The sequence below is a fragment of the Cynocephalus volans genome, chromosome 1, assembly GCF_027409185.1.
Source record: "Cynocephalus volans isolate mCynVol1 chromosome 1, mCynVol1.pri, whole genome shotgun sequence".
NCBI classification, from domain to species: Eukaryota; Metazoa; Chordata; class Mammalia; order Dermoptera; family Cynocephalidae; genus Cynocephalus; species Cynocephalus volans.
This window is the reverse complement of record NC_084460.1, coordinates 289,883,166-289,895,523: the sequence shown is the minus strand read 5'-3', so window position 1 is coordinate 289,895,523 and position 12,358 is coordinate 289,883,166. Positions and strand designations below refer to the sequence as shown.

Genomic DNA, 12,358 nt, shown 5'->3' with positions numbered 1-12,358 from the left:
GTAATTGCCATAATTTGGGTGTCTGTATTGCATGACCCTTGTGTTATGGCATTCTTGCAAAAATCCTTCACTTATAATTTTGCTTTCTATAGGGGCACCCAGGGCCTCCCGGATCCAGAGGCAGATCTGGCATGGATGGCTACAATGGTTCAAGAGGTGATCCAGGGTTTCCAGGAGAAAGAGGCGTCCCTGGCCCAGGAGGCCTCCCTGTGAGACACCCATAGCTGGTCCTAATAGGGATTTTAAGAGAAAAGTTCATATGGTGGGAACAGGCTTGGTGTGTGCAAGAAAGAGTTAATACAAGTGTTTCTGGAGCATGGTGAACAAATGGGGTGACTGGAGGATGAGGACAGAGATGGGGGCAGCATGTGGGGCCTTGCCGACTACGGAAGGAGACTAGATTTCCTTTTCCATTCTATGCAAAGGCACTGGATGGTTTAAGGAAGGAAGCAACATGATCTGATTGATGTTTCATTAAGGTGTCTCTGGCTGCTGTACAGAGAATGGATCGTAGGGAGAAGGCAGCAGAGAGGACAGTTAGCAAAACTTATGTTGTTAAGCCCCGGTAGGTATTTCAAACAGAAAGGAATTTAATACAGGGAGCTTGGCACTTATTGTAATGGTTGGAGAAGTAGAACTCAGGGGCTGCTATGGGACTACTGATTTCAAGGGCTCACACTTAGCTGAGATCCAGCCAGAACGCTCACACTTAGCAAACACTCAAGTTTTCACTTTCCTGCTCGGCAGCAACAACAGACCAGAAAGAGGATCTCTTTCTCACATCCTTCCACATCTTCTGAGTGAAACCTAATTCACACCCAGCTGCACAGCATTCTGGGAAATGTAGTTTTTCTCTTTCTGGTCCCTGTGATGCAAGAAGATAAGTTAGAAAGGGTTTGGAATGGATGTCTAGAAACAGTTGACAATATCTAGCCTTGAAAACTTCACTACTCTTGGCTTCTTTTTTTTCTTCAGATCTTTGGACTTTAATTCAAACCTAACTTCAGCGAGAGCTACCCCCTCATGTTCCCTTTCTCTTTACCCCTCATATTCCCTTTCTCTCTTCCTTTCTCTCACTTAAATAAAGATTGGAGATAATTTGGCCTTTCAAAATTGATTTTCTATGTCTGTTTTTCAGCCCTTTCCCTTCCTCAATTCAATTTTATTTCCTACCATTTCTTTCTAAAAGTTTTTCTCATCCCTGTAGTCATCCTGCTTTTTGCTCATAAGTGTTCCTTTTGCTTCAGAACCTAGAGGAACTGATCTGAACACAGAACTCAAAAAGAATTTTCCTACTCACATCTTTCTTGAACCAAGGAAGAACAATACCGTCTTTAATTGTTAAGCTTCTCAACCAGGCTTTGCCCTCAAACTCAGCCATTTGAAGACGGAAGTGCAGTCTGGTGAATGCACATGACTTAAGCTCTTTAAATTAGGCCAAATCTCATTCTACTGATCCATTAGGCCAAATCTCATTCTACTGATCCACGAACATTTGAGAGCAGGGGTTCTCGATTTTAGCTTTCGCAGAGCATGTAGTACTGACCACAATACTAAAGTTTTTATACTGGTCTCTTTGCAAAGCACCTTTCTTTCCCTGGACCCATTTGCAGTAATGTGAGAAAGTGAGAATGACCACGCAAGCCCAACGCATGCAAAGCAACCCCATCAACCAATGAGAAAAAGTACTACTGCTCTGTGACCTTTAAAATGTCTTGTTAAAACATGAAAAACTCTTTACTGTCAGTTACAAATTAGAGGGGTCTTCAAAAAGTTCATGGAAAGATAATAGAAATCTTTTAAATCTATTTTTCCAGGAACTTTTTGAAGTACCCTTGTGTATAGGGAAATGAAAAAACAAAACAGAATTTATTTAGTACACTGTAATTTGAAATACTGAGAATCAAAGTGTTTTATTTCTTTGTAAAACTTATCAAGAGTAGTTTCAACAGTGCTTGCCTTCTTGTGATATAACTTATGATAGTAAATGAGCATATTTTCTATGCCTTGATAAAGTGTCACACTCCTTTCTAAGTTTGGATCACTTTCGGTGTTGTGAAATATCTCCAAGAGTTCCTTTAATGTGAAGGTTTTTGCCTGTGTCATTTCCTCCAGGACATCTTCATCCTTTTTGTCACAGCCTCTTTCTTGTTTTATGTTGATAAATTCATCTTCACTGAGTTCCTCTGGCTGCGTACACAGAGATCTCGAATGACTGCAGTGTCAACGTTCCGTGGTCAGCGGTTGCTTCTAAAACACCTTTTATGTTGTATTTGAAGTTCATTTCCAACATTATAATTTTTTTTATTTCTTTGCTTCACTTTCACCTTTTTTGGCCACGATGTTCCCTCTTTCCATTATTCATTTTTGTAAAATGTCATTTGCATTTATCGCTGGGACTTGATGAGGCAACACAACTACACACTTTGCTGTGTGTGTATGTGTGTGTGTGTGTGTGTGTGTGTGTGTGAGTGTGAGATGTGCAGTGACCAATCACAGGAAGAGTTTGATAAAAGTGATGTGATCAGACAGTGATCATGATTCACATGTTATTTGTGAAGTGATTTATGAACTGAGGAGCTAGCAGTGAAGTTTGTCCTTTATTCAATCGTTCAGTTAATATACAATGATAACTGAAATTTGAACCAAGTTGTTGGAGGACTGGCATTATTTAACTTAATTATGGAACTGAAATTTATGCATATTGAAACTGCAAAGCCAGGACTGCCTGTATAGGCAAGTCCAATTTCTCAAGTAAAGTGTTGCTGTAATTTAACATAGAATCACTAACTATCTCTTGTTGGAAGCAAAGTCCTGTACTCCTCTAAGAGAAATTAACCTTGGAATTTGTATGTCCTTTGTAGGAGCTTGATACATAAAGATGGCAGAATTTTTGTGTGGTAACCAGATTAAGATATATTGAGATATTAAGTAGGCTATTAAGATATTAAGTAGGAAAACCTTGGGGTGGGGAGAATACATTGAGTATTTCATTCACTTTTTAAAAATACCCTAAGCAAACTAGCAGCAACATACAAAAACCTTCCAAAAATAACATGCTATGTTTTTAAAAGTTAATCTTACAAATGATATATAGGTTCTATTTTGAATACAAGTACTGAAATGAATAAAATTAATATTTTTGTTTACTATTTATAGGGCATAAATTAACTAACAATTGCAAAATTGATTATTTTTAAGAATAATTCACATACATTATATTGTGAGGAAAAATGCAATTTTCCTGCTGAATAATTAACACATAACTATATTTTAGTAGATTCCTTAACAGATTGTAACTGAATATTGAGTAAATATACATGAGAACCTTAGGATGATGATAATGATGAAGAGAATAATAATGATAATAATAATAAAGAAATCTGCTAGTGAAACATGACCATAATGGTAATTTGTGGGTCAGTAATATTTCATATAGAAAAGAAAATACTGAAATAGTAATGTACGTTTTTCCTCTTAAACGAGTATTTTATTTTTAGGGCCTTCCTGGAGAAAATGGAGAAAAAGGAAATTCAGTGTTCATTTTAGGTACCTTTAAAGGCATTCCGGTAAGTACTTGTATTATTAGCAAAGAGTTGAACAGATATTCATACATCCATGTTCATAGCAGCGTTATTCACAATAGCCAAAAGGTGGAAGCAACCTAAGTACTTATTGACAGATGAATGGATAAACAAAATGTGGTATATCCATATGATGGAATATTACTCAGCTTTAAAAAAGAAGAAAATTCTGACACATGCAACAACATGGATTAAACTTGAAAACATTATGCTGTGAAATAAGTGAAATAAGCCAGTCACAAAAGGATAGACATTGTATGATTCCACGCCTAGGGACAGAAAGTAGGATGGTCTTTGCCAGGGACTGGAGGGAAGTGGAAATGGGGTTAGTGTTTCGTGTGTACAGGGGTTTTGGGGTAGAGAATGAAGAAGTTCTGGAAGTGGATAGTGATCATGGTTGAGTAACAATGTGAAAGTACTGAATGCCACAGACTACTTGTACACCTAAAAATGGTTAAAATGTTATCATATATATTTTACATTTAAAAAACGGGCCAATATCCAAGAGAATATACATCCTTTGATCCTTTCAAGAAGGTTGAGTCAACACAGAGTCACAAGGCAGTAGATGTGGACAGAAGCAGGTGTCCTAGAATTTCCACATGAATTCCCTTTGCATACACTCTGGAGTGCTCAAAGGAGCCAGGTGTTTATAAAGCAAGGCAGGTGTGACAATTAGACCAGAGACAGTAACTGTGAAGAAGTGGGGCCATTGGATGGAGAATTTAGAACCTTTAAACTGAAAGATAAAGTCTTATCTTGATTCCATGTCGTTGTGACTCCAGCAATCCTTGTCTGGTCTTGGCTGAGTAGAAGGGCCTAAGAATGGAGAAAGAAAATCACCCCATAGAGCCCTTCCTCCGTTGTCATCACAGCACTGAAAAATGGAACAAACTGCACTGTTAGACCAGTCCAAATAATGTCTGTGTCTATTTCTATTTTTATATAAATTGTATTTTCGGAAAATTGTATTGCCCTTATAAAGCTATATATCATTATTATTGCAGGGAGACAGAGGGGACCCAGGACCACCCGGCTTACCAGTAAGTCTTCTGAGCAGGCCACGTCCTTCTATTTTTCTCCTCAAAAAGCCCACAAACCACACTAGATTTTAATCCCAGCAGGGCCAGCTATATAATTTGAGGAGCCCACCCAGTGCAAAATGAAAACGTTGGACTCATGTTCAAAATTACTAAGAATTTCAAGAAGGCAACAGCAGAACATTAACTTGAACATGGGGCTCTGTGTGGATGTAAAGGTCACATGCCCATGAAGCCATCCTTGCATCTCTGGTCACTTCCTCCTGTCTTCCTCTTCCATCTTTTAATGATCTTTTAGCATTGCTGGGGTATAGGCAGACATTTAATGTTTAGGAAGGTAAATCTACCTAGCAACTACATACGTGACATGTCAAGTGAAATCATTTCACACTGTCTCTCTTTAGCATGTTGCCTGCCAAATCAGTCATTGTGTATTACAGTTCATATTTTGTCCCATTTTTACCTCCCTGAAATTTGTAATTCAATTATTATGTTAGTCTTTCCAGTGTCTCAGTGTTTACAAGATTAAAATTGAAAGCAATTTTGCCTTCCAGTGCTTAACCTATAATTTTACATGGTGACTTCCAGCTATTGACAGCATTCCTTTCCCAGGTTGGTTTCCTTACCACTACTGAAGCTCAGTTCTACATATAAATAAATGTGTTACCTTGATATTACTGTTAAATACCAGTTCATCCTCCTAAAGAGAGCAGTTCATGACATACCCGCAAATCATTTGACATGGGCAGAGTCAGTGGGAGCACAGAGGGCCTCTGTCCACACTCCCAGGGTTGCCTGGCTGTAGCCTTTCCCTGCTGGTTTTTGTGTAGTTATGCCCTGACTTACATGTTGCAGAAAATTGTTTATGGCTGAATTGTCTCCATCCTGAATTGGGGACATCTCTATTCACATTGATTTTGTAGGGCATGTTTTAAATATATACTAAAAGTACAAATACATTAATTTTTAAATATTAGTTAGTGTTAATTCATATTAATATTTCTAAAGCATCCTGATGTATATCAAGTTTGTAACATATTTGGAATTTAGGAGCAGCTAGTAATGAGTCTTATTTATTCTCTACTTCTGCTAGTGTGCAATTTATTTGTAAATAGGCAGATGGGTGTCTGGGTCCTACTGTGATCCTTAAGGTAGGAATTGGTCACACCTACCGGAGCACTGCTGCCCTCTAGCTTTGGGAAGAGGGTACTGTTGAGGGTGCTCCAACTGGCACAGGTGTTGGGGCTGTGATTTCTTTGGAGGTTTTTATCTACCTAAGATTACAATGCAGCTATTTTTATCTACCTAAGATTACAATGCAGCTCTTGCTGTGAAAGATGATTATGATTTTGGGTAACGAGTGCACTGATTTTTCTCATGTTTAGGGTCCTTGGGGTGCAAGAGGACCAGCGGGCCCCATGGGATATCCCGGGGAGCCAGGGTTAGGGGTAAGTACAGCACTGCTGGTGCTGATCCCAAGTACCCAGAGTCAATGTCAAAATAAAGTAAAAAAGCAAAGTTGCCACCTTGGGTCGGGCACAGGTGGGGTTTTTGAGAGATCGAAGAATCAGTGAAAACCCACCATTATCAGTGGGAATCCACCTTGGGGTAAGCCACTGGCATTGTGTTCACATGTCATAACAGTTCATCCATGATGGAAAGCCCATCATGCACGTTTCCTAAGTAGGAGCTTGAAGCAACCAATGAAGACACGTTCAGATTTCTATGACTGATAATTGATTGTGTGTGTGCTTTTTCTTGCCATTGATTTAGGGACCTCCGGGCCATCCTGGGAGTCCAGGTTTAAAGGTAGGCAGCCATGAGTAAGACACATAAATAGAACCCATGCACAGTGAGTTAACTGACCACTGATATTTGTCAGAATTGTGTCTTCCCTCTTATCAGACTTACCAAAATGTTAAATAAACTTCAATGAATCGTGTAACCAGAAGTCTTCATTGCTTTTCATCTCTTTCTTAAAATTCAAAAGCAATTAGATTTACTTCCTTTCTTTTCCAGGGTAAACCTGGCGTGGGAGTAAAGGGGCAGATGGGAGACCCGGTAAGAATCCCTTTTGCACAAAGGAGCAGATGTTAAAATGTGTGTGCTGCCCAGTGCTGGAGGCTGTGCTGATTATTTTGTTAACTGGTGTTCATTAGCTAGTCACTGCCCAATTTCATGGCTGAGAACTTTTCTTTGCTGAATTATTGTGGCACCATGACCCTTGACTATAAAATAACAGTTTTGACAAAATTTCATATGAAATTCGTAGTTAATTTATGCAACACATGTCACATAGCAAAAAGAGATTGAACATGTTTGATAACATATTTTATCTAGAGTAACAATTTTGTTGAATTACTGATTTGTTTGGCTTAATTTCACAAATTTCATTGGAATTCAAAACTCCACACATAAATATGAATAGAAATACAAATGAACATGTAAGCAGCTGGGACCCAAAGTATTTAGCAACATGCAATCTTTCATGCCTCAGTGCCCCTCCCCTCCCCCAACATCCCTCTTCACTGCCCTTCCCCGCCTCCACATACCTACAGTCCTTTCTGCTGAGGCATGAAACGTAGTAAAGATAAGATTTAGAAAGTGATTTAAGATGGCAGCTAACCTGGAAACAATCTGAATGTCCTATAGTAGGTGAGGCTCTTTCAGCAACCCTTGGCAAATAGATAGTGAGCATCTACTCTGTGCCAGGTTAGGACTGACACTGGGGATGGGGATTTAGCAAGGCAGGCCCGATCCCTGCTCTTATGTAGCTCCAGCATGATGGGGTAGGTTATGGTACAGTCAACACAACACGATAGGCAAAAATATATATGAAGAAAACACGAGATGGAGAAATGCCTATGATACAACGTTGAGCAGAAACTACCAGTTTCAAAAGTATAAACTCAACTTTGCAAAAGCAACAACAACAAAAAGATGTTCAAAAATACACTTAGAGGAATTTCTCAGTCTCAACATTTCTGATATTTCATTGTTGTGAAGGGCTGTCCTGCGCATTACAGGCCGTTTAGCAGCGTTCTGGGTGTCTACCTGCTAGATTTCAGTAGCAACCCTTCCCCCCAAGTTGTGACTGTCAAAAATGTGTCAAGTCATGGCCAAACGTCCCTGGGAGGAAGAGTTGTTCAATCTCCCCTCCCCACCTTGAGAATCACCGACTTACAGAAATGACTGAATGAAAATACACTGAAACAATGTTTTCCAAGCTTGGGGAGTCACAGACCCCTGAGAATAGGTTTGCCAAAGCTCCAGAAGTCCACACACCCCCGTTTGAGGAACGTTGCAGAGTCCCACAAGTATTGAGCTCAGCGACCTTCAATGCCAAGGCAATCAGACATATTTGCAAATTCAGGCCGTGGAATAACGTGGAAGTATTTGGCTATGACACGGCCGGCCATTCAAAAGATCCAAAATGTGTTATATTAATTCTTTTAGATTGTCAGGTGAATTAAAACATAATTTTAAAATTTTGATGCAGAACTCTCAGATGTTCAGGAACATGTTTGCCTACCTCATTTTAAGGAACACTGCCCTGAACAGTTATTACTAATTATTCCTAGATGATCTGATTATGGACCTCTTAATTTTTATTCGTCATAGGTTTCCTTCTTTGTAATTTTGACTACACTGAATATATGGTACTTTTACCACGTACAAAAATAGTGAAATGACCGATATTCTGACGAAACTCCCTGTTTGTCAGCCTTTCTGGGTTCCGTATGGGCTCGTCCCAGCTACAAGAACAAGCGTGCCTATTGCTACCAATCCATGTTACACGCTTGCTCATGTGTTGTCTATGCCTTGTTCCATCATTGATTCAAGCAACAGATAACTTTAGTGCAGCTATGACCCCTGCACTGTGTCGGGCACTGGATTACAACTAGGGAAAAAAACAAAAAATGACAATGGTCCTAACCTCCTGGCTCTTCTGAAGTTTCCCAAGTTTCAGTAAAGATGGGATTATTGGTTTTATTTTTTCATTTAAACTTGAAAGAGTAGTCTTCTTCCCCAAATCTCACCTATCAAAAACATTAATGTTTTAAATAATTGTATACTTGAGAATTTGCTTTGTTCCACTCAATGTAGGAAGCATTTTATGTGTATTATCTATCCAATAGAATAATGCTTTGAGGTAGGCAGTATTATAACCTCCATTTTGCAGAGAAGAAAAGTGAGGTTTAGCAGAGTTAAGGAAACTAGAGAGATTTTAAAGAACTTGCCCAAAGGGATACAGCCAGTAAGAGCCTGGTTTGCAAACAGGTGATCCTCTCTGCAGCCTGCTTTTAACTATGAAAAAAAGGAAAGATAATTCAATAATGCATTAATATTCAATACCATAATAGTAATATTCGGAAAAAGTACAAAATCATTACCTTCTAATTAAGGCTAAGAATTTGTGTTTGTATTGTGGCAAAATCAATTCAAGGAATTTTTTTCTCCAGGAGAACATGTATAATGACATAAATAAAAACTTTTGGCTAATTACTTTATACAGAGAGTTTAAAAATATATTGAAAATCCATTAGAAACAACCTAAATCTTAATAAATTACAGATACCCAGAATCTAACCAGAGTGAAATGGCTTGATAAATCACAGTACATCCTCATAATAGATCACTGTATAGGCATTAGAAATCAGGATTTTGGAAGAATGGTTAGTATAACAGGAAAATGCTCACACAATATTGCTATAAAAGAAAAATATGAAATTGTTTAAAATTTTAATGAAATATAAATTATTTTAAATGCGGTATTATTCTGATTATATATATTTTCAATTATGTTTAACCAATCATTTATTCACATATATGTGTGCACATACATGGGTGTATTAGTTCGTTTTTGTTGCTTGTAACAAAGTACATGGAATTAGGTGATTTATAAAGAAAATGAAATTTATCGCTTATAGTTTCTGAGGCTGGGAAGTCCAAAGTCCATTTGGTGCTGGTGACAGTGACCCAGGGGTTTCACATTGCAAGATGGTGGAAGCCTAGAAAGCAAAAAAACCAGATTCTCCTCTTCTTTTAAAGCCCTCAGAACCACACTCCTGTCCACCATTTTTAATCCATTAACTACAGCATCTTCCTACAATCCAATCACCTCTTCAAGGCCCCACCTACCTTTCAGTTACCACAATAGGATTTCCCACCGTTGTAACAGTCGCAGTGGGGACGAAGTTTCTAACACACCAAACTTGGGGGACACAATTCAAGCTTCAATGAGTTTTGGGGGACCATAATTCAATCCACTACAGTGGGTATATATGTACATACATACACATATGTACATGCATGTACACACACACACACACACACACACCCCACACAAAGAACTTTACCAAAGTTTTAATAGAGGTCAGCTCTGGATGGTACGATTATAGATCATTTTTTTTTTTTGCTTTTAAAATTTATTTTTATTGATAAATATGTATTACATTTTAATAAGAAAACAATAAATGTCATTTAAAAATACATGATGTATTTGCTATAATTTATATTTTAAATTTACTGGCACACACACGGTATCATAAGGATTATACCACAATACATAAGTGAAAGTCTTCAAAACATCAATTAATATGAAATTCCTATTGTTTTGATTTTTTTTTAAAGGGCGAGGTTGGCCAGCAGGGTCCTCCTGGACCCATCCTCTTGGTAGAGCCACCTGATGTTCATTTCTATAAAGGAGAAAAGGTAATTCCCTAATCCATATGTCACCTTGGTAGAGTGGTAACAGAAAACATTTTCTGAACACGTGTCTGTGGCAGCCAAGTGCTGAGCACAGTACATGCATCACCATGTGAATCTCAACAGGTTGGCACTATGATTAGCCCCATTGTACAGAGTTGAAAACCAAGGCTTAGAGGGTTACCAGTGTTCTCAAGGTTACCCAGTTGCTGAGTGGCAGACCTAGCTCGAGCTGCTATATTATGACATGTCCTTCATAATACAGTGCCTCATTAATGTTTTGATACATGGACTGAAAAGACTACTGGAAGCCCAGTTGTGCTTTAGATGTTACAGATGGGTTTGATGTTTTGATCACTGAAAATGTAACAAATGCATAGAGGTGGGCATGTAATAGATTACTGGCAAATATGAGTTCCTCTGTCAGCCTCCAGCACTGATATATTACTGTGCCATGTTCAGGTTCTGTTGTTGCTTTTCAATTACTAGGCTGAATTTCTCTACCTTGCTCAAAATGTGCCACTTCTCTCAGTGGCTACGTTACCAAATGCGTTGCTGCCCTGGTTCCAAGGTGGCCCACCCCTGTGCCCTGCTGCGCCTTTCACAGAGAACTGGCCTGAATAGTGTCAGCTTTATGAGTGTTCTTAGATCTTAGTTGCTAATTAGTGACAGGTGAAGAGTAATTCCTTATTTAAAAAAACTAGCAAAACAGGTTGTCAAAAGAGGTGACATCTGAAAGAGATAGAATTCAGTATGTTAAATGATAAAAATAAGCCAGATTATATTCATTGTGATTTTTAGGGTATCAAAGGAATTCCTGGAGTGATTGGACCTCCAGGACTGCCCGGGCCCAAGGTAGTTTATTTAAGTACCTTTTTTTTTCTTCATTTGTGTGATGTGCTCTCTTAATTTAAAAATTTATTTTGCATGGCCTTTATCACTGCTTTAAATGTTAATATGTATTACTAGAATTTCTCACTATTTTATCAGAATCCTACAGGGCTTATATTCTAGAGTAGTTGTTTTCTTTTAGCTGCCAACAATAATTTTTGTTCCTCATTTTGTTTTTGCTTTCCATATTGCTGAAATGTTGTCACTTGAACCCCTCTAAATGCTGTCATCTCTTTAAGGGAGAACCTGGGATTGGGGCAAAAGGAGAGAAAGGTATTCCCGGATTCCCAGGTGCTCAGGTAAAGATCATTGGTCGTTAACTTCAGTGAATTTGGAGGCATTTCTTTTTCATACTTTTATAAGACTAGATCAGTACTCCCGTGAGCTCGAAAGAGAATATCTCACATAAGAAAAATATATTTGGGACAACAAGAATTGTGTCATAGCTAAATATCCCAGAGAATCCCTTCCAGTGACATCTTTTAGATAAAACAGGCAAGCAGAAGGCAGAAGAATTGGGGGAAGTAACAGGATTATGACATCCCTTGTCTGGCTCACTGTCCGTGTGATAGTGGCTTAGAATGGTTAATTTAAGCCTGTTTGATAAAACAAGGTGCTGATTTAGGGGTGGTAGCCGGGAAAAAAAACACAATGTCAGGCCCCAGACATCACCACACATGTCACTAATGGGATTCCCATTTCTAGAGTCACTATGGAGGCCAGCTGGCACAGGTGTTAAGTTTACTTGGCTCTAGGGTAGGTATTGAGTGGAGCGATACTGGCTTCCATGGTCATTTTTATTGCTGGTGATGCACAGAGCAACTATTAATTTCCAGATAAATTATATTGAAGTGATTTCAAAGACATTAGGCCCAGGGCAAGCACTAAGTTAAATAAATTAAAATTGGAAGCACAGCAACAAAAATACATTCTTAAAACACTGGTAATGACATGAATTTTTAAAATAAGACTAAGGATCTTTTAAAGTAGCAAATGTTATTAAAAAATGAAATATATTTTATATTTATTTCCTTTTATGCAGCTACCTTTGCAAACAAGACTAAATACTCATATCCATGGAACGATCTGATAAGGTGAAAAATAATGCATCGAGCTGGTTAATGCAGTTTGATT

The 12,358-nt window shown here is 38.3% G+C and overlaps 1 protein-coding gene across 1 annotated transcript in view; it reads left to right on the top strand.

The window, feature by feature from the left end:
- Nucleotides 1-12,358, top strand: part of COL4A4 (collagen type IV alpha 4 chain) — a 99,062-nt gene that overhangs the window by 19,925 nt on the left and 66,779 nt on the right. The window contains exons 5-13 of the mRNA XM_063086665.1: nucleotides 93-209; nucleotides 3,501-3,569; nucleotides 4,592-4,627; nucleotides 6,010-6,072; nucleotides 6,398-6,433; nucleotides 6,644-6,685; nucleotides 10,259-10,339; nucleotides 11,135-11,188; nucleotides 11,464-11,523. Of these exons, the coding sequence (XP_062942735.1) occupies nucleotides 93-209; nucleotides 3,501-3,569; nucleotides 4,592-4,627; nucleotides 6,010-6,072; nucleotides 6,398-6,433; nucleotides 6,644-6,685; nucleotides 10,259-10,339; nucleotides 11,135-11,188; nucleotides 11,464-11,523 (558 nt within the window). The remainder of the gene's footprint in view (nucleotides 1-92; nucleotides 210-3,500; nucleotides 3,570-4,591; nucleotides 4,628-6,009; nucleotides 6,073-6,397; nucleotides 6,434-6,643; nucleotides 6,686-10,258; nucleotides 10,340-11,134; nucleotides 11,189-11,463; nucleotides 11,524-12,358) is intronic.